Genomic DNA, 20,358 nt, shown 5'->3' on the forward strand with positions numbered 1-20,358 from the left:
AAAAAGAGAAGAAAAGGGGGGACCAGCACAAGAAACTACAGGAGCGACTAACACAATAGAGTTTACATTACCTAGAGATTTACTAAACACTAACTTTAGGCTTTACTAAACAGAAAGGTTTTAAGTTTAGTTTTAAAGGTGGAGGTGGTGTCAGCCTCCTTAACCCAGATTGGAAGTTGGTTCCATAGTAGTGGTGCCTGATAGCAGAACGCCCGGCCTCCAAATCTACATTTGGATACTCTAGGAACTACGAGTAAACCTGCACTCTGAGAGCAGAGAGCTCTGCCAGGAACATAAGGCTCTATCAGGTCTTGGAGATAATGTCGAGCTAAGCCGTTTTGGGCGTTATCCTCCAGTCATCCGTCGTAAACTGGCCCTGAGAAAGAAACTGGGACCGGATCAGAACCATGTTTTATTCTTTCATCAGTTTCATCATTTACAGGACAAAGTAAAGTCTCACATCAACGAGACCCGCCGGGAACTGAAGTGGTGGAACCAGAACCAGGGTTCCGGGATTCTGGGTCTGGGGTTCCGGGCTTCGGAGTCCCGGGTCGTTTCCTTCCAGTCAGTCCAGGAAGTCAACCCGTCGGGCCGGACCGGGTCACAGGTTGGTGGTGTAACAGAACCTCCTCAGTACCACCTATAAAAACCAGTTCTGCTGGTCCCTGGTTCCTGGTTCCTGCAGGAACTCTTTTTGGGGGAATGAAAGTGAAGCGGCAGAAGAAGACGGAGGTCCAGAGGAAACAGAACTTCCGGTTCTAGAACAGGAAACGGTACAAGTCCACAGGTGGGGGCTGGAGTGCAGACGGGTCAGAACCAGAACTGGAGGAACTGAGGGGACCGAGGAGGAGACAGGGAGGGGACGCAGGACTACGTGGACCTCAACAGAACCGGAGGAATGACGAGGAACCAGCTGGACGACTTCTTACTTCGGCAGAGACAAACTGGAAGACAAGAGACAAAACCCTCGTCACATCAGAGTAAACAACGTCTCCCCAAGAGGACGTTTCCTGAACCAGAGGTGTCTTCAGTATTCACATTCATTACTCGGGTAGAAGTATAGATACTAGAGTTTAAAAATACTCCTGTAGAAGTTGAAGTATCAACTCAAGTTTTTTACTCAAGTAAAAGTATAAAAGTACTGGTTTCAAAACTACTAAAAATATAAAAGTAAAAGTAATGTAAGGGGGAAAAAAGCCATTAAGGACAAAAGCCATTGAAAATGAATGTATCTTAGTATAATGCAAATATATTAAAGAACCATATATGTGTACTATTGAGCATTAACATGTGTTTCAGAGAGCAGGAGATATGATGACTAATTGCCTATAAGTATTGTTATGGTGCAAAAAGTCAAACTTCAGAGGCATGTTATCATTTATCCTAACCTTTATTGGAATGTACATCCAAGTTTAGTTGCAGGAATCTGAGGGAACGGATGTAAGAACAAAACTGGACAAGAACATCTGAAACAACCACAACCAAATTCACTCTATCCGGATGGAGCAATTTAACTGGATAGTTTTTTTTAAAGGCCGAAATGAAATAGAGTAACGAGGCTGTTTTTAAAATGTAAGGAGTAAAAAGTACAGATAATAGTGTGAAAATGTAAGGAGTAAAAGTAAAAAGTCGTCTGAAAAATAATTACTCCAGTGAAGTATAGATAACCAAAATTTCTACTTAAGTAAGGTAACGAAGTATTTGTACTTCGTTACTTGACACCTCTGTCCTGAATACAACTTCCCCCGAAGACGACGTCCCGGACTTACTTGTTGAAGCTGTCGTTGTCCTGCAGGTTGAGCACCAGGCTGTTGGCGCTCAGGTAGACTCTGTTCTGGGACTGGGCCACCTGCAGGGGGGACAGAGAGAGCAGTGATGTCACACTGGCCGTCCTCAGACCCCCCCAGAGACTACGGTCCGGCGTTCAGACCATCAGACAACCTAAAGTTAGTCAACAAGACTCCTACAGATCTGAAGGTCGCCGTCCCCTTTACCCGGCCGGATCGCCACGGTAACCAGCAACAGACTCCAATAGAGGGTCTGCATCGACGTCACTTCCCCACTGGACCAGCCCCCTTACTGGCACTGAGTGGAAAAACATCAGCAAAAACAGCTGCAACTAGTGGAGAAGACGGGATAACAGTCGATTATCGGCTTAAATTAGCGCCAGTTGGACTTGACAGTGACCCGTACAGTTACCAAGAACCAGTGGTCCATGGACATTAATATTTGGTACAGTTACTAAGAACCAGTGGTCCATGGACATTAATATTTGGTACAGTTACCAAGAACCAGTGACCTATGGACATTAATATTTGGTACAGTTACCCCAAGAACCAGTGGTCCATGGACATTAATATTTGGTACAGTTACCCCAAGAACCAGTGGTCCATGGACATTAATATTTGGCCACCAATCCAGTTTCCTGATATTTATATGTACTTAATTTCTACGCCGGGGAAATACACGAAGCAAAGCTTGAAGGTAGGGCTGAACGATTTTTGAAAATAATCTAATTGCGTTTTTTTTTCCTCAATATTGCGATTTAATATGCGATTAGTTTTTCAAGGTCCTGTTCTCATGTATTTTTCAACTACACAAGCAATAAATCTGTCTGTTTCATAATAAACAATGATTTATGGTTCCGCGTTACACCAACGCAGAGCCTACGCCGTAGGGTACGCGATACGCACATCGTACGGTGCTGCAATTCGCAATTTCTGCGAATTGCAGCGATCCTTTTGTCTCTCTTAAGCTTATTTTTTGGCAGTCTTTAAAACGATAACTCCGATTTCTTGCTAAATCTATGAGTACAGTCGATCGCACAACAGCTCTTTCCCATTTTAGATGTTTTCCAGTTGCTCAAACTGAAAGTTTACGCTGCCACTCAGTCTTCCTGACACTCAGTCTTCCTGACACTCAGTCTTCCTGACACTCAGTCTTCCTGACACTCAGTCTTCCTGACACTCAGTCTTCCTGACACTCAGTCTTCCTGACACTCAGTCTTCCTGACACTCAGTCTTCCTGACACTCAGTCTTCCTGACACTCAGTCTTCCTGACACTCGGTCTTCCTGACACTTCCCGCTGTGAAGTCTCATCTGTGACGTAATGATGATGAAGGTGGAAGCCACACCTCCTTTTTGAGCGATGACAGTCAAACATGTTTGATGATGTCACAGCTCTTCAGTCTTGCCCCCCCTGATTTAAGGGACCTGTCGTTAAGCCCCGCCCCCCCGGGTCCAACACGGCCCCACCTCGGTCAGGAACTCTGGAAAGTCCTGACGAAACCTTTGTTTTTATTTGTGAGTCTGAACCGGTTCAGAATACCAGGACCTGCGTGACCCGCCCACCGAGGCCGCCTCCCTCCTCGCCGTCTCTCCGCGGGGGGGCCACGGTGGCCCGCGGGGGGGCCACAGGGGTCTGCACAATGATGTGCATGAACGCGTTCAAATGAACAAGTTCATTGAACATGTTCATTTCTGTGAGAACGTTGAACTGAACGCAACACATTTTCAAATAAAGAACTAGAACGTGAACTTGTTCATTCTGCAGATCATGAACTGGAATTTGAACTGTTCAGATTATGTGAGTTTCAGCTTCACTGTTTAGGTCCAATTATTACAGAATAATCCTTCTTATTTCACCAGCGGGCGGCGCGCACATTTAAAATAAAACAAATATTCGACGAGCCCGGTGCATCTTTACGAATGAAGCTTGAATTATGGTTACGTGTTACACCAACGCAGAGCTACGGCGTAGGGTGCGCGTCGCAGCGTAACCTACGACGAAAAGCTCCGCCGTCAATTTAACGCGGAACCATAAATCAGCCTTGACGGGTGAAGAGAGACGTTGCAGACGCAGCGTCAGCGAGGCGTCAGATGATGATCCGTTTATCATTATCTGCAGGAATTTTACACATCGTCTCCCAAAGAGTCCGACGGGAAAAATCCAACCTTTCTGTGCAAATTATTTCAACCTGCGCTGAGAAAACAAGTCCCAACATCTGCCTCGTCAACTTCACATTTGAAACGTCATGTGGAGTTAAAGCATCCGTCCAGTGGGAGGAAATATCTGCAAGTCATTGACGATCAAAAAAAGTTCCCAGAAAGACCAAGAAGACCCAACAGCCCCAAACGACCCCAGTCCCACTGCTGCACCTTCAGGGTTGATTTACCTGCAGCAGGTAGAAACACTGATAATAGACTACTTTGTTGGAGATTTACAGCCTGAGTAAAGTTGAAAAGCCACTAGGACAAAACATGATAGTTTACAGCAGGGTCTCCAACCCTGGTCCTGGTCCCAGTCCTGCATGTTCTAGATGTTTCCTGCATCATCACACCTGATTCTAATTAATGGCCGTCATCAGTTTGTCATCCAGGTCTGCACAAGTCTGTTAATGACGGTCATTTTTATCAGGGTGCTGAAGCAGGGAAATATATAAAACATGCTGAGGACCAGGGTTGGAGACCACTACAACAGTTTTAGGATATGGGGGGCGTTTCATTCGTACTTCTCACCTAAAAATATTGAAATGAACTGAATTTGAACTAGTTCAAAATGAAAATGGTGAACTATGAACTGTTCATTTTTAAACTATGTGAACTGAACTTTGAACTAGAACATGAGAACTTGCACAACACAGGGTCTGCAGGGGGCTGCGGCTGCCCTGCAGCAGCAGAGCTGCAGTCCCTGATCGTCTGGCGCCATCTGCTGGTCGCCGTGGCGACCTGCACCCCCCTCCAGATCTCAGGTTCCAGTCGTCGCGACGCCAACATCACGTTTGATGAACCCAGACACCAGCAAGCGTCCTCATGACTGGAGGTCAGAGGTCGCGCCACAGACGACGACCTCGTCGTTGACTCTCCGGAGAAACGAGAAACCAGAACTCAAAGTTCTGGAGCTGAAAAGAACCAGCTGACGTTCAAATCTCCTCCAATTAAAAACACGTTTCCATGGCAACGACATTAAACTTTGGTCAACCGAGGCCGTTCTTACGACGGAGTATTAGGGCCAAACCAAGACAAAAAAATTACGAGAATAAAGTCATAATATTACGAGAATAAAGTTGTAATATATTATAAATATAACTTCACAAGATGCTCAATATTCCTCATTTTAACACAGGGAGACGATGCTCTTCCTGTTAAGAGTTCTCATAAAATACCACTTTATTCTCGTAATTTTTACAACTTTATTCTCGTAATTTCTTAGTTTGGCCCTAATACTCCGTCGTACGTTCTACACGTGCCCTAGAAATAAACCCGACCCGGTCCCGGCTAGTCCCGGTTCCCGTAGCAACGCTTGACATGACCGAGCCACCTGAACCCGGTTCTTACCGTCTTGGCGATGTTCTGCGCCGCCCGGATCTTCCTGAGCTTCAGGTATCCTGGATTCTTGGTGACGGCCTCCCCGAGCTGAACACACACACACACACACACACACACACAGGTCAGAGGTCTAAAGACTCTGATCTATGACTGAGGTCACATGACCGACTGGCAGATTCAAACCATCAACCTGAAGGTCCTGTACCGACCACTAGAGTCTACACCAGGGGTACTGTATTGGACCAAAAACACAAAAAACAAATATGTCTGGAGCCGCAAAAAATGAAAAGTCTTGTATCAGCCTTAGAATGAAGACAACACATGCTGCATGTTTCTATATTAGTTATAACTGGGGGGAGATTTTTTTTTTTCATTATGCACTTCGAGAAAAAAGTCGAAATGTCGAGAAAAGAGTCGAAATGTATAGATTAATGTTGAAGTACAATCTTGAAAAAAGTCGAAATGTCGAGGAAATAGTCATAATTCCGTGAGAAAAGTCGAAATGCCGAGATTAAAAAGGAAAGGGAAAAAGGAGAGAAAAAGGAAAAAAGAAAAAGGAAAAAATTAAGAAAAAAAGAAGAAAAAAAAGGTCAAACATTTTTGAAAAAGCTCCAGGAGCCACTAGGGCGGCTCTAGAGCCGCAGGTTGCCGACCCCCGGTCTAGATCCAAGCCCCCCAGAACCAGTCTCTCACCATCTTGGCGGCCTCAGCCTCCCCTTCGGCCTGGATGATCTTCTGTCTCTGGTCCTGTTTGGCCTTTTCCACGTAGAACTGGGCTCTCTGGGCCTCCTGCTGGGCTGCAGGGGAGACAGGGGGTCAGGGACCTGGACCTGGTCCAGCACCAGGGGGTCTCTGGTCCAGGTCCAGGTCCAGACCCAGCAGGACTCACCGACTTGCTTGGACTCCACGGCAGCCGTGTACTCGCGGCTGAAGCTGAGGTCGGTGATGGCCACGTCGTCCAGGATGATGTTGAAGTCTTTGGCCCGGTCGAACAGCTCCCTCCGGATCAGCAGGGACACCTGGGGACCAGAACCAGGACCAGAACCAGTCAGAGACACTTCAGGACCAGAACCAGGACCAGATCTAGTCATTGCGTTTACATGCATCAAAACCCTTTTAAAACCCGAATATTAGCAATAACCCGGTTTTGCACGGCCATGTAAACACCAATAACCCCTTTGAATAACCCGAATTTGCTCATATTCAGGTTTTTAAAAACCCCAATATGAGCCCTGGGTTACTCCTTTTAAAACCCAAATATTGGGTCATGTAAACGCCAAACAGAACCTGTTTTCCTTCACAAGGAATCCTGGTCTTTTGAGTCCAGGAAGTTCTTATAAACACGGAGAAACCAAGACCAGGAGGAGACTAATCACTTCATAAATGTAATGAAGGATATGAACATTTCTGCATTTGTAGACGGTAGAAAGTACAATAGAAGATTTACAAGAAGGTGAGCGAAAAGTTGCACGAAGCAGCATTTGTTTTGAATTTGGATACAGGAAGAAGAAGCGGAAATGACGGGAATTGCGTCATCATGTTCTCCGTGCGTCGCTGGTTTGATCAAGATATCCAGAATGATTAATTACCATGTAAACGGAAAATTCCCAATGTTTCAGTAACCGGAATATTAGCAATAACCCCAATTTTGACTGCATGTAAACGTAGCCAGTGATGTTTACGGCTGTAAGCTAACATGTAAGCTAAAACCATAGACATATATACATAGATGCCGCATTGACTGCCTGAGAACGTCGGGAGTGGCCGCCATCTTGGATCGGTGGCGCTTTGACTCCAGTGCGTTCACTTCTATTGAGGAAGGAGGTGTATGCATAAGTAAAATAACTATAACTCACTTAATTTTCAACCGATTTTCACGCGGTTTGCTTTGTTACAAATGGCAGACATGTAGCTATGATACAGGATGCTTGATGTACGTTAAAGATGCAGGCTTTTATGCTAAAATACGTTCTGCAGGTAGTCACACTACTGGTTATGCTATTCAGGTATACTCACATATATTATATATATACACACACACACACACACACACACACACACACACACACACACACACACACACATATATATATATATATATATATATATATATATACACACACAATACAAAATACAGTATAGCATATTAATGAATGTATTAATATATTTGAATAACAGACATAACAAACTTAAAAACAAAAAACATAATGGATGACAGCATTCAATTGTCACAATGGAGAAAAAAAAGATTTGAAAGGAGTGTGTGTGTGAGGAATTGTATATTAGTGTTATAAATGAAATTATATAATAATGCAATCGCTATGATATATAATTTTATAATATAATACAGTCAAAAATATATGAAATGAAGCAACATACAATAAGATAATACAATATACTATAGTACTGGGTACGCTAATATGATATAACAACATGTAATATAATATGGTATAATAGATTAATATAATATCATACATTCTGGACCATGAGATACAGCTGTACTGTATGATCATGATCTGATTTTAACTACTATCCTCTCATCTGTACCGCCATGATTGTCTCTGTATGTGTGTGTGTGTGAACAAGTAGAGTCATGTTTTTATGAGTTCCTCATTTAAAAAAACACTGAAAATACCAGTTAATAACAGTTGGATAATAACAGAGTTAAAAATGTAAATAGTGTAAATGAAATAAACTCAACTCAACAATCTTTTTATTATTATTTTTATTATTATTATCATTATTATCATAGTGTACCTTATTTTTTGTTACCCCTTATTACATGTTATAGTATAACAGAATTGATGATATTATATTAATCTAGTATACCATATTATATTACATGTTATTATGTGTGTGTACATATATACACATATATGTATATATGTGTGTGTGTGTATATATATATATATATATATATATATATATATATATATATATATATATATATACCTGTGTGAGTATACCTGAATAGCATAACCAGTAGTGTGACTACCTGCCAGAACGTATTTTAGCATAAAAGCCTGCATTTTTAACGTACATCAAGCATCCTGTATATTAGCTACATGTCTGCCATTTGTAACAAAGCAAACCGCGTGAAGATCGGTTGAAAATTAAGTGAGTTATAGTTATTTTACTTATGCATACACCTCCTTCCTCAATAGAAGTGAACGCACTGGAGTCAAAGCGCCACCGATCCAAGATGGCGGCCACTCCCGACGTCGGCCCCAATAGGAAGCGTCAGTCAATGCGGCGTCTATGTATATATGTCTATGGCTAGAACCATGTAAGCTAACATCACCGCTGACATCACTGGGGGGCGGGGCCTCAGAGGGGGCGGGGCTTACCTGTGCCCGCTGCGTGATCAGCTGCGAGGCGTTGAACTTTGCCACCACGGACTTCAGCACCTCGTTGACGATGGAGGGCAGAACTCTCTCGTCGTAGTCCTTCCCCAGACGCTGGTACAGGGACGGCAGGTTGGACGCCAGAGGACGGGACAGGACCCTCAGGGTCAGGTTCACCATCTGCAGGTCTGGGGGGACAGGGGGACACGTTATACCTGAACCTGGACCCTCAGGGTCAGGTTCACCATCTGCAGGTCTGGGGGGACAGGGGGACACGTTAGACCTGGACCCTAGGAATTTGTCATCTCGCGGTAAAAACGATAAATTCCCGTTGATGAGGTTTTTGTGTAAAACTGATTTATGGTTCTGTGTTAAATCCACGCACAACGTACGTGAAGGAAGGAAGGAAGGAAGGAAGGAAGGAAGGAAGGAAGGAAGGAAGGAAGGAAGGAAGGAAGGAAGGAAGGAAGGAAGGAAATGAGCCAGAAAGAAAAAAAAGAAAGAAATGTGCCAGAAAGAAAGTTCGAAAGAAAGAAAGTTCGAAAGAAAGTTCGAAAGAAAGTTCGAAAGAAAGTTCGAAAGAAAGTTCAAAAGTTTGAAAGAAAGTTCGAAAGTTTGAAAGAAAGTTCGAAAAAAAGAAAGTTCGAAAGAAAGTTCGAAAGTTTGAAAGAAAGTTCGAAAGTTTGAAAGTTTGAAAGAAAGTTCGAAAAAAAGAAAGTTCGAAAAAAAGAAAGTTCGAAAAAAAGAAAGTTCGAAAAAAAGAAAGTTCGAAAAAAAGAAAGTTCGAAAGAAAGAAAGTTTGAAAGAAAGAAAGTTCGAAAGTTTGAAAAAAAGAAAGTTTGAAAGTTTGAAAAAAAGAAAGTTTGAAAGTTTGAAAAAAAGAAAGTTCGAAAGTTCGAAAAAAGACAGAAAGTTCGAAAGAAAAAAAGACAGACAGACAGACAGAGGGGGGGCGTGGTCTGATGACTCTGGTTTCCATGGAGATCTGAGGGGTCTGATGACTCTGGTTTCCATGGAGACACTGGGGGGGTCTGATAACTCTGGTTTCCATGGAGACCTGAGGGGTCTGATGACTCTGGTTTCCATGGAAACACTGAGGGGTCTGAAGGTTCCTACCTTTGCTGCCGGTCAGCGAGGAGATCTTCCTGGGCCGGGCCCGGATGTCGTAGATGATGGGGTACTGGAACCAGGGGATCCTGCGGGGCAGATATTAAATCAATAAATACAAATAGTTTACAAAACTGTACATTAACGAGAGGAAGAAGTGCTGATCACCAGATTCTGTCTCCTTGGTGCAACAGACTCTCAATAATCCGAGTCAGAGACCTGGAGACCCAGAGACCGAGACAAGACCAAGGCTGCTTTCACCTCTGTCCCATTTGGAGCAGTTGTTCCGGAACAGGGCTGCAACTAACGACTATTTTAATAGTCGACTAGTCACCGACTATTGAAACGATTAGTCGACTAATCGGATAATTAGTAATTTTTTCTTAAATTTAGTATGTCGCTTTAATTATGTGGCAAATGATAATAAACACGAGAAAGATGGTACTTCAATGAAAAAGAGATATTTTATTCAACTTTGCCACTGTTCATACAAAAAGTAAATAAAATGTCCTATTTAAAACTAAGGACAGGCACAGTGATGAGTCAGTATAGACATAAATAAATAAACCTCTGTCCATTATTTTTCATTTTTTAAGGACAGGCAATTGTGTTATATAAAAAATAAATGATAAAATAAAACGTTGTCTCGTATTTTTTCTCCATCAAGTGGGTGAAATGGGTTCTGGATGGCAGGACGTTCTCTGGGTTGAACTGGTGTATCATTTGTTGAAACCCGTCAGCAGGTTCTTTTGCAGAAAGGGGTCCATGGTGGCTCTTCTTCGGACTGCATGCATTTAATTTAAAACACTTTTGTCAGGCACAGTCAGGAATAACGTTAAAGCTCTCTTTTAAAGCCAAAATACGCTTAATATCTTACCAAGACCAGTCAGTTTCATTCAACTGTCGGAGGTGCTTTCTCTTCAAATGCTTCTGCATTACCGACGTGCTCCCGTGATAAGCAAGGTCTGCTTTGCAAACCCTGCAAGTCATCTTTTTATTTGTCGTATCGAGGCTAAAATGCTCCCAAAGTTTTGTTACATGCAGCCGCTGTACAGGACGGCGTCATTTTCGTTTTACCGCTACCGCTCGGCTGAGACGCAGAGATTGTATTGAAGTGAGACGCCTCACTCCGTTGGAAAAACACGTCTGGCGACAATTGTCGACAATGGAATTCATTGTCGACAATTTTGATTGTCGATTTTTGTCGACGAATCGTTGCAGCCCTATTCCAGAACAGGGAGCGTTTCCCCCTAAAGATCGGATCGTTTGGTACAAGTGAACACAGCAATCGCGCTCGGATGTGGAACAAAACATCGGAACAAAACAAACAGGCCACAGGTGTGAAAGCAGCCCAGGACCACAGAAAAGTGGTCTGGAGACCCGGACCGGTCTGGAGACCCGGACCGGTCTGGAGACCCGGACCGGTCTGGAGACCAGGACCGGTCTGGAGACCCGGACCGGTCTGGAGACCCCAAGTCCCCGTCCGGCACCAGCCTACCTGAAGTGAAGTCCCTCAGCGAGGACCGTGTCCATCTGCATCCCCCCGATCCGGTTGAAGACGACGGCTCTGTGTCCTCCTTCCACTGCAGAGAACCAGAACCAGAACCAGAACTAGTCAGCACATGAGCTGGACCGTACCGATTTAAAATGAGTAAAAATGACCATGTAAACACCTAATTTCGAATGAAAATGGCCATTCCGAATTAAACTTAATTCCGAATTAAGGGGCTGGTTTATTCTGATTTTAAATCCGAATAGAATAATTCCGCGATCATGTATATGTTACAGTTAATGTAGAAAAACGGCTATTTTGCAAAATAGCCGGCCAAACGGTGAATATGCAAAATAACCGTCAGGTGTAGAAAAACGGCTATTTTGCAAAGTACATACATTTTTAAGCTCATGGTGCACGGACATCACATGTTTTATCATCTCTCCAGTCTCGAGCTGACCGTGGCAATTATTCTGAGTCCAAATCCCATGCAGTATATTCCTAAATTGAGTATTCCAAAACGAATAATGCAAAGTACAGATCACGTCATTGGCACCCCAGAATAGAGCGCCACCGAGGTGGCAAAGCCACACCTCTACCAGCCTTATAGGTCTGGGAAATGTACTGTAAATATCCAGTGTGACAGTCTTTGTGAGGAAAGATCTATTCCACCTTCTCTTTGCACCTCCAAAACAGACAAACAGTTGTTGCGTCTCTCTCATGGAAGGTGAAGCAAGCTCCTAAACCCGAAGCGTGCAAACGATAAGATGAGGTCTCTCCTCCTCCTCCATTCGCACAAATTGATTAAAACAAAACAAACGTAATTGATTTGGTAGATAGAGTCCAGTTACTACACTACAGAATAGCCTACAGTTCAGTTGAATGGATGAAATTCGCGCTTCAAACCAGTCACTTACAGTCGCCAATCAGGTCAGTTGGTGCGTAACGCAGCCAATGGAAGAAGCCCATATGCTGCACATGCTTGTTGTTGACAAGAATATTTATGGCTGTTGAAGAAGCCTAACGTTACACTCCCTGAAAAAGTGTCGGGTCTGATACATCCACAGCAGTAACCGGCTACTGCCGTTTCTTTACATTAGCCGCCCTGACGGTTATTTTGCACATTAGCCGGCTATTTTGCAAAATAGCCGTATTTCTACATTAACCGTAACATATAAACTCGTTCCACTTTAAATTAATTCCAGTCTTTCTTTCTGCTCGTTCCCTCGCCCGTCTGTCTCCATGACGATTATATTCCGCGCTGGGCTTGTTTTCCAAACAAAGTTTCAAGATGGCAGCACGCAGTAAACGCTGGTCAAGAGCAGAGACCATTTATTTAATAAATAGCTTGGACCTGGAAATAATTAAAAGAACAGACATCTTAAGCGGAATTGGATAAAGCTGATTAATTCTGAATAATTAATTCTGAATTAAAAATCATCATGTAACCGTGGCCAATGTCCGAAAAAGGACAACTAATTTGCAGTTTGCGAGGTGTTTTAAAGGAAATATCCCGAGGAGGAATGTTATAAAAGAATTAAACACAACGAAGCTGATGAGACATTTGAAAGTTTTTCACACGAAGGAGAATATTGAGTTGTATAAGTTGGCTGCTGCTAAGGCAGAAAAACAACAGGAACAACGCCGCTAACTCCGCTGAACGTAACAGTGACCTATAAATTACATATTGCCTCAGCCTGCAATAAAACAATTTACGATACTTTCTCATCTCCTAATTTTTCTTCCTAATAATACAATGTCAGTGTCGTGTACATGAGACAACAATATTGAAGAATTTATGGATTTCACGCTGTGATCGGTGACACGATCTCCAGCCGTGGTTCACTCGTCTGTCAGACCTCCGTCCGTCTGTCCAGCCGAGGAACTTTTGCTTGCTTGCAGCATCTGGGTTCATTTATTATTTACGCAGATGTCCCTCAGCCCTTTTCCACCAAACCGGTTCCAGCGCTGGTTCTGGGCCAGACAAACTCAGAACCAGCCCTGGAACCGGTTTGGTGGAAAAGTGGGGCCTGTGATTAAAGCTGAGCTTCCAGTCCGGTGTATTTATTGTGTTTCTGATACGAGGGAGCGTCCATCACGACTTTTATCCTTCAACTACACAAACAAACGGTTAAAATAAAAGTGCTTTCAAAACAAGATGCAAAGAATTATTTGAATTATTATTATTATTATTCAATTATTTGAAGTTCTTCATGTAGGTTATAAAATCCTGATGTTTCATGGTTAAAATGTTTTTCATTTGACAGACCTGCAAGATAGAGCTGTTGTTCTCACCTGTGTACATAAACACTGATGTTAAGACTAGGCCTGTGTTGATTCTCATTAATTCCTAAAAATTGATTTGTATGTCTAAAGATCGATTTTTTTTATCATTACAACTTTTAGAATTTTTTTTGTTTATGCCCAAAAAAGGAATGTTTTGTTGGACACCAGAATAACTGGTGCCATGTTTTAGCCTTTAAATATGTTTAAAGGTATGAAAACATTAAAGTTTTCAGTTATAATTGCATAAATTGTCTATATTTCATTACTTTATATACTGTCTTGGGGTTACATTTGCTTAAAATGCTTAAAACCAAATTCTCAAAATTTAAAAACCAAAAAAGCCCGAAAATGGAAAAAATTAAAACAGAATGTGGGAAAAACTAAAACCGATTTCATCCGTCTCTGTTTCCTCCCTGGATCTGTTTGGTAATTCTGACCCACGATGTTTCTGAAAGCAGTTCTATCAGCATTCTGGGAGCTGATTGGTCCTTACAGCATCATTAGCTGCAATACTTGCTGTTTCATCTCAATATAATACTAGTAGTAATATGTTGCAGAACTACAGTCATATAATTCATGCAACAGCTCAAAAAACTGTTTTAATAACACTAACCCAAATCAATATTGGATCGAATCAAATTAAGTTAAATTGAATGGATCCCCGGCCCTGGTTAGGGCAGCGTCGTACCCGTGTACGTGGCCTCCTTCACCCCGTAGGCCAGAGCTGCGGCTCCGATCAGCAGCTTCATGCCGACTCCTGCACCTCGAGGTCCAGACGACATCCGGCCTGCGATCTGCCGCAGCTGCTGCAGGAAACCCTGCAACAGCATCGGGGGGGTTACTTAGCTAGTTAGGTTTAATTTATTGTCCTTTCGGAAATTCTTTAGTCAGAATACATGGTCAAAAACAAATAAAAACAGAACAATATACAAAACAATTCGACATAGAACGATTAAGTGCAGTATAGTACAAGGCCCAGTCCCAATACACCGACTTCCCCTACTTTTCATCCCTACCCCTAAATTTTGCGCCTTCCCGTTAGGGTAGTGGTGTCCCAATTCCTCTTTGCATGTAGGGGTAGTGCACATAGAAGGCTAGGGTGTATGAATCTAGCCCTTCACAGCGAGGGATTTCAGATGCTGACTTCGCGACAGAGGGCCAGAAAAATTTCTTTACGTCATTATTTGCAGACTGAATCAAACAAAAAAAAACATGGCGGACATTTATAATCTTTTTAGTGAATAAAATCAATATTTAGAGTTAGTTTCTACATAAAAATGCGTTTTGATTACATTTCTAGCGAGAAATATATATTTTACTTTCATAATATTCACTCAGTGAATGTATATAAATCACTCGTTTGCCCGTTGTTGCCAAGTCTTTTCAGATCTCGCCAGAATAATGGCTTATTTATGGTTCCGCGTTACACCAACGCAGAGCCTACGGCGTAGGTTACGCGGCGCCGCGCACCCTACGCCGTAGGCTCTGCGTCGATTTAACGCGGAACCATAAATCAGCTCCCGAGCCGGCACCTCTTCTCATCCCAAAAACTTCGGAGCAAATTTCTTAACAGGCGTTATTTGGATAAACTGAGCCCAGATTGGGGATCTTAACGGTTACTCTTACGCCTGAAAAAATATTAAAACTTAATAAAGTGGCATATTAACAGCGCTACAGCTGAAATTAAAACAGCTTTTATCTCTGGGCTTCCTGATATGGTGTGACGTTTGTGCAAACGTAACTACGCAGTCGCTTACGTACCCGAACGTAAACCACGCAGTGACGTAGCAAGTGGTGTCCCAATCCCTAGGGAAGATTACAAGGACCCTAAAGTTTGTGGCTTCATTTTTAGGGCTAGTGGTAGAAAGTAGGGGGTGTATTGGGATTGGCCCCAACACAATAGAGGGAATGCGCATGACGTCACAGATGCGACTTCACAGAGGGTTTCGCCCACTGAGTGTCAGAAAGACTGAGTGGCAGAAAGACTGAGTGTCAGCGTAAACTTTCAGTTTGAGCAACTGGAAAACATCTAAAATGAGAAAGAGCTGTTGTACGATCGACTGTACTCATAGATTTAGCAAGAAATCAGAGTTATCGTTTTACAGACTGCTGAAAAATAAGCTTAAGAGAGACAAATGGATCACTGCAATTCACAGAAACAACTGGATTCCAGGCACCGAAACGTGGATTTGCGGTTCCCATTTTGTATCAGGTAATGTTGGATTTTTGGGTAGCTAACGTTAAACGGTTAAATCATAAAGTTCGGTGTCCTCATCACTTTAATTTCTACAACAAATCCTGCCTTGAAGTCGGACCAAGCGTCAAGACTTTTGTAAGCCTTCAAGCTTTGCTTCGTGTATTTCCCCGGCGTAGAAATTAAGTACATATAAATATCAGGAAACTGGATTCATGGCCAAATATTAATGTCCATGGACCACTGGTTCTTCAGGTAACTGTACCAAATATTAATGTCCATGGACCACTGGTTCTTGGTAACTGTACCAAATATTAATGTCCATGGACCACTGGTTCTTGGTAACTGTATCAAATATTAATGTCCATGGACCACTGGTTCTTGGTAACTGTACCAAATATTAATGTCCATGGACCACTGGTTCTTGGTAACTGTACCAAATATTAATGTCCATGGACCACTGGTTCTTGGTAACTGTACCAAATAGTAATGTCCATGGACCACTGGTTCTTGGTAACTGTACTAAATATTAATGTCCATGGACCACTGGTTCTTGGTAACTGTACCAAATATTAATGTCCATGAACCACTGGTTCTTGGTAACTGTACTAAATATTAATGTCCATGGACCACTGGTTCTTGGTAACTGTACCAAATATTAATGTCCATGGACCACTGGTTCTTGGTAACTGTACCAAATATTAATGTCCATGGACCACTGGTTCTTGGTAACTGTACCAAATATTAATGTCCATGGACCACTGGTTCTTGGTAACTGTACCAAATATTAATGTCCATGGACCACTGGTTCTTGGTAACTGTACCAAATATTAATGTCCATGGACCACTGGTTCTTGGTAACTGTACCAAATATTAATGTCCATGGACCACTGGTTCTTGGTAACTGTACCAAATATTAATGTCCATGGACCACTGGTTCTTGGTAACTGTACCAAATATTAATGTCCATGGACCACTGGTTCTTGGTAACTGTACCAAATATTAATGTCCATGACCACTGGTTCTTGGTAACTGTACGGGTCACTGTCAAGTCCAACTGACGCTAATTTAAGCTGATAATCGGCTTCTATCCCGTCTTCTCCACTAGTTGCAGCTGTTTTTGCTGATGTTTTGCCACTCAGTGTGAGTAAGGGGGGGTGGTGCAGTGGGGAAGTGACATCAATGCAGACCCTCTATACAATAACAAAACTTAACACAATGATCCTAAAGTGCTTCACACCAAACCTATTGGATTATGAGATTAATAATGCATCTATAATTTATTTAGCAGAGCTATACTAGAGGGTGTAAAAGATCTTTGGGCCCGGGAGGTCCTGCGTTACCCTGCACCTCCGTCCTGGTGGTAACAGCAGATATTCTGCATTGAGGGGATGAGATATATACTGTAAATGCAGATTGCCCTCTCTTTCCCAGTCACATGGGACTCACAGAAGTGGGACAAACTGACTTGTTGTTCTACAATCTTGCTAGACATGTTGACAATCTTACCAAGTTTGTTCTTATTACCTATTGACAGTGAAAAGCACCAAGCAATAAAGAAAAAAGTGAGAATACTCTGAACGGTAGAAAAGAATCATGTGACGTTCCCTTCTGAACTGTCGGAGCTTCCGCAGGAAGTTTAGTCTTCGCAAACCTTTTTTTATACATGAAATCTGTATTAGAGCCCCATGACAGTTTCCTGTCAATCAACTGTCCCTAGATATTTGTATTAATTTACAACTTCAATCTGATCACTGTTGATAACTGCCTGCTGATGTGTCCCTCCTTTTGTTCTAAAATCATCTTGGTGTTTAACTGAAGAAAAAACTAACCTTGAACCAGTTTACAAAGTCATCCACACATTTATGATACTTTGTTTCATCGTTATTTGTGATCAAACCAATCGGCATCATCGGCAAATTTAACATTGAAAACATCCTTTAAGTTAAGTTTAGGGCTGAAACGATTCCTCGAATAATTCGAATAATTCGAGTAATTTGATATATATATATATATATATATATATATATATATATATATATATATATATTATATATCTATGTGCTCAGCCAGTCTGCAATGGCCCAGACGGAGACACATGTAGCTCAGTGCTTAACTTTTATTTTCAATCCACGCTATATTCTTCTGGTCCGTTCTCCTATATGTTCCCCCTCTAACCCGGTACAGACATAGGTTCCTCTAAACATCTGTTCCCGCTAAAGTTTTAACTAAAAGAAAAGGCAGAAAATGTCAGAAAAATAAAAACTTACTAAAGCTAACTGGGTAGTTTTCAGTTTTAGCTCTGTAGTCATTGATGGATAAAACAAGCAGCACTGGTGTCTAATGTGCTCCAATACAGCAGGTCTCATAATTATATTTTGAACACTGTCAAAACTCAAAATCTTATACTTTAACTTAAAACGTAACTAGAACTTAAAATGTGCTTGACACAAATGAAAGTTCAATTATAACACGTGGGAAAAACACCTAACCTTTTAAGCAGGGCTGAAACGATTCCTCGAATAATTCGAGTAATTCGATTACAAAAAATGATCGAGGATTTTTTTCTGCCTCGAGGAATCGTTTAATTTATCTATTTATTTATTTATTTTTTTTTCGTTTAAATTTCACCAGCTCAAAGCAGGTATTACGCCCGGACCACATTTAATGCGACACAACGCGCTGACGCCGCGCACGTAAAGTTATAAGAAAGAGATGGCGGGTATGTTTAGTTTTAATAACATCATGCTCAGGCAATGAGTCTGCAATGGCCCAGACGGGAGACACATGTAGCTCAGTGCTTAACTTTTATTTTGAATCCACTCTATATTCTTCTGGTTGTTCTCCGATATGTCCCCCCTCTAAAGCCTGATTTATGGTTCCGCCTTAAATCGACGTTGTTGTAACGCGGAACCATAAATCGGCCTTCACCCGGTACATACATAGGTTTCTCTAAACATCTGTTCCCGCTACAGTTTTAACTAAAAGAAAATGTGCTCCAATACAGCAGGTCTCATCATTTTATTTTGAACACTGCCAAAACTCTAACTTAAAACTTAACTAGAACTTAAAATTTGCTTGACACAAATGAAAGTTCAATTGAAACATGAGGGAAAAACACCTAACCTTTTAAGTGATGTGTGTTATCAGGTGTAATGGCATTTTTAGGTTAGAAATAACAACATTTCTTGGTAAGATCCTTAGTTTTTTGAGTGAAGGCAGTGAATTTGGTCGACTGGTGTAAGTTCAGGGTTTTTAAACGCACAGCCATGAACCTACTGGATTATATAATTTAGTCTTAGTAATGTCAATTAACATCTAACATCTTATGTATATTTATAATTGCTCTTTAACTAAACAAAAATATGTTTTATCCGATTAATCGATGGAATTTTCAGTAGAATACTCCATTACTAAAATATTCGATAGATGCAGCCCTAGTTAAGTTTACATACATTTGTGTGAAGGATAAACAGAACAGCAGAAATAACAGTCCCCTGTTTAAACCCCCCATGACCCAAACATGTCAGGGTGACCTTCACACAGGGGGGGGGGGGAAGAGAAAACAAGGACTGAGGAGGAAACTGATGCCATGTGTGCACAAAGCAAACTCCCCTTGATCTGTTTTTATAATGAAAAAACACTGTTGGAATTCAGAATCTCAAATTTTAATAAGAGAGATTAATAAGAAATACAAAAAGATTAACAACAATACCAGGATCTCAACTTTGTTCCCTTGACTTCACTTAATTTGGACACAATTTGGAGTGTCAACGGTGTTTGACTGATTCTGTAACACCACCGGTGTCACATCTATCTGCTCTCATATAACATCTTTATTTTTAATTAAGCTTTTCTATTTACATGCCGAAATAGAGTAGTGTTATTTGACATTCACGTGAAATCAAAATAAAGGACACAGGACAGCGGATTTGACTGGAATTAGGCGTAAACGTCTTAAATTGTAGTTTTTTTAAACGGAGTCTGGGTTATCCGAGCGTCACATAAGTTTAAGTTTAAAACTCTCCGCGGGAGCAGTAAATGCACCGCTGGATAACTTATTTTAACACCTTTAATCTACTTTAAGCCTCTGCGGACTGAGTCACAGGTGGCAGTTGTTTTAGTTGTTAGATAAACGACACATAAGCTGGATATGTAACAGTATAAGCTGCTTCGGCCAGAAACACGTGCCAAAGTTTAAATGCGCTGACGTCACGAGGTCGCGTGCAGGCGGCGGGAACCAGCGAGACTTTTCCACCGAACCAGGGACGGAAATATGGTCTAAGTTCATTTTAAAAGTGATTTAGGAGGAAAACGGCTCTCACCCCTGGATCCTTGTTCGCCATGCTGTCCTCTCTGCTGTTAGAAAACCAACAAGCAGCGAGGCAAGGTCACGGGGCGATGACGTGTTTCCGCCCGCCCGGGGCATCCTGGGAAATGCAGTATTAGTCATTAAGGGGGGGGGGGGGGGGGTTATTTTATTATTTTTTTTTTTAAACTAAACTTTATTGAAAATATACAAATTCTCAAAGAGGATAATGGACAAATATCAATTTAAATGCAATATGAAAATAAAGGAAAACAAAAATAAAAAATGGGGATTCTTG

The 20,358-nt window shown here is 41.8% G+C and overlaps 1 protein-coding gene across 1 annotated transcript; it reads right to left on the reverse strand.

Annotated features, from left to right (window-relative positions):
* Window positions 1-399: 399 nt before the first annotated feature.
* LOC133451804 (prohibitin-2-like) lies at window positions 400-20,136 on the reverse strand. Its single transcript, XM_061730948.1, has 10 exons — window positions 20,077-20,136; window positions 14,246-14,375; window positions 11,278-11,362; window positions 9,789-9,868; window positions 8,676-8,860; window positions 6,218-6,347; window positions 6,022-6,125; window positions 5,338-5,415; window positions 1,770-1,849; window positions 400-944 (listed from the first exon to the last, which is right to left on the reverse strand). The coding sequence occupies exons 1-10, from the start codon at window positions 20,095-20,097 to the stop codon at window positions 926-928; spliced, it is 912 nt and encodes a 303-aa protein (XP_061586932.1). The 5' UTR covers window positions 20,098-20,136; the 3' UTR covers window positions 400-925.
* Between the last annotated feature and the right edge of the window lie 222 nt (window positions 20,137-20,358).

The sequence above is a fragment of the Cololabis saira genome, chromosome 10, assembly GCF_033807715.1.
Source record: "Cololabis saira isolate AMF1-May2022 chromosome 10, fColSai1.1, whole genome shotgun sequence".
Lineage (NCBI taxonomy): Eukaryota > Metazoa > Chordata > Actinopteri > Beloniformes > Belonidae > Cololabis > Cololabis saira.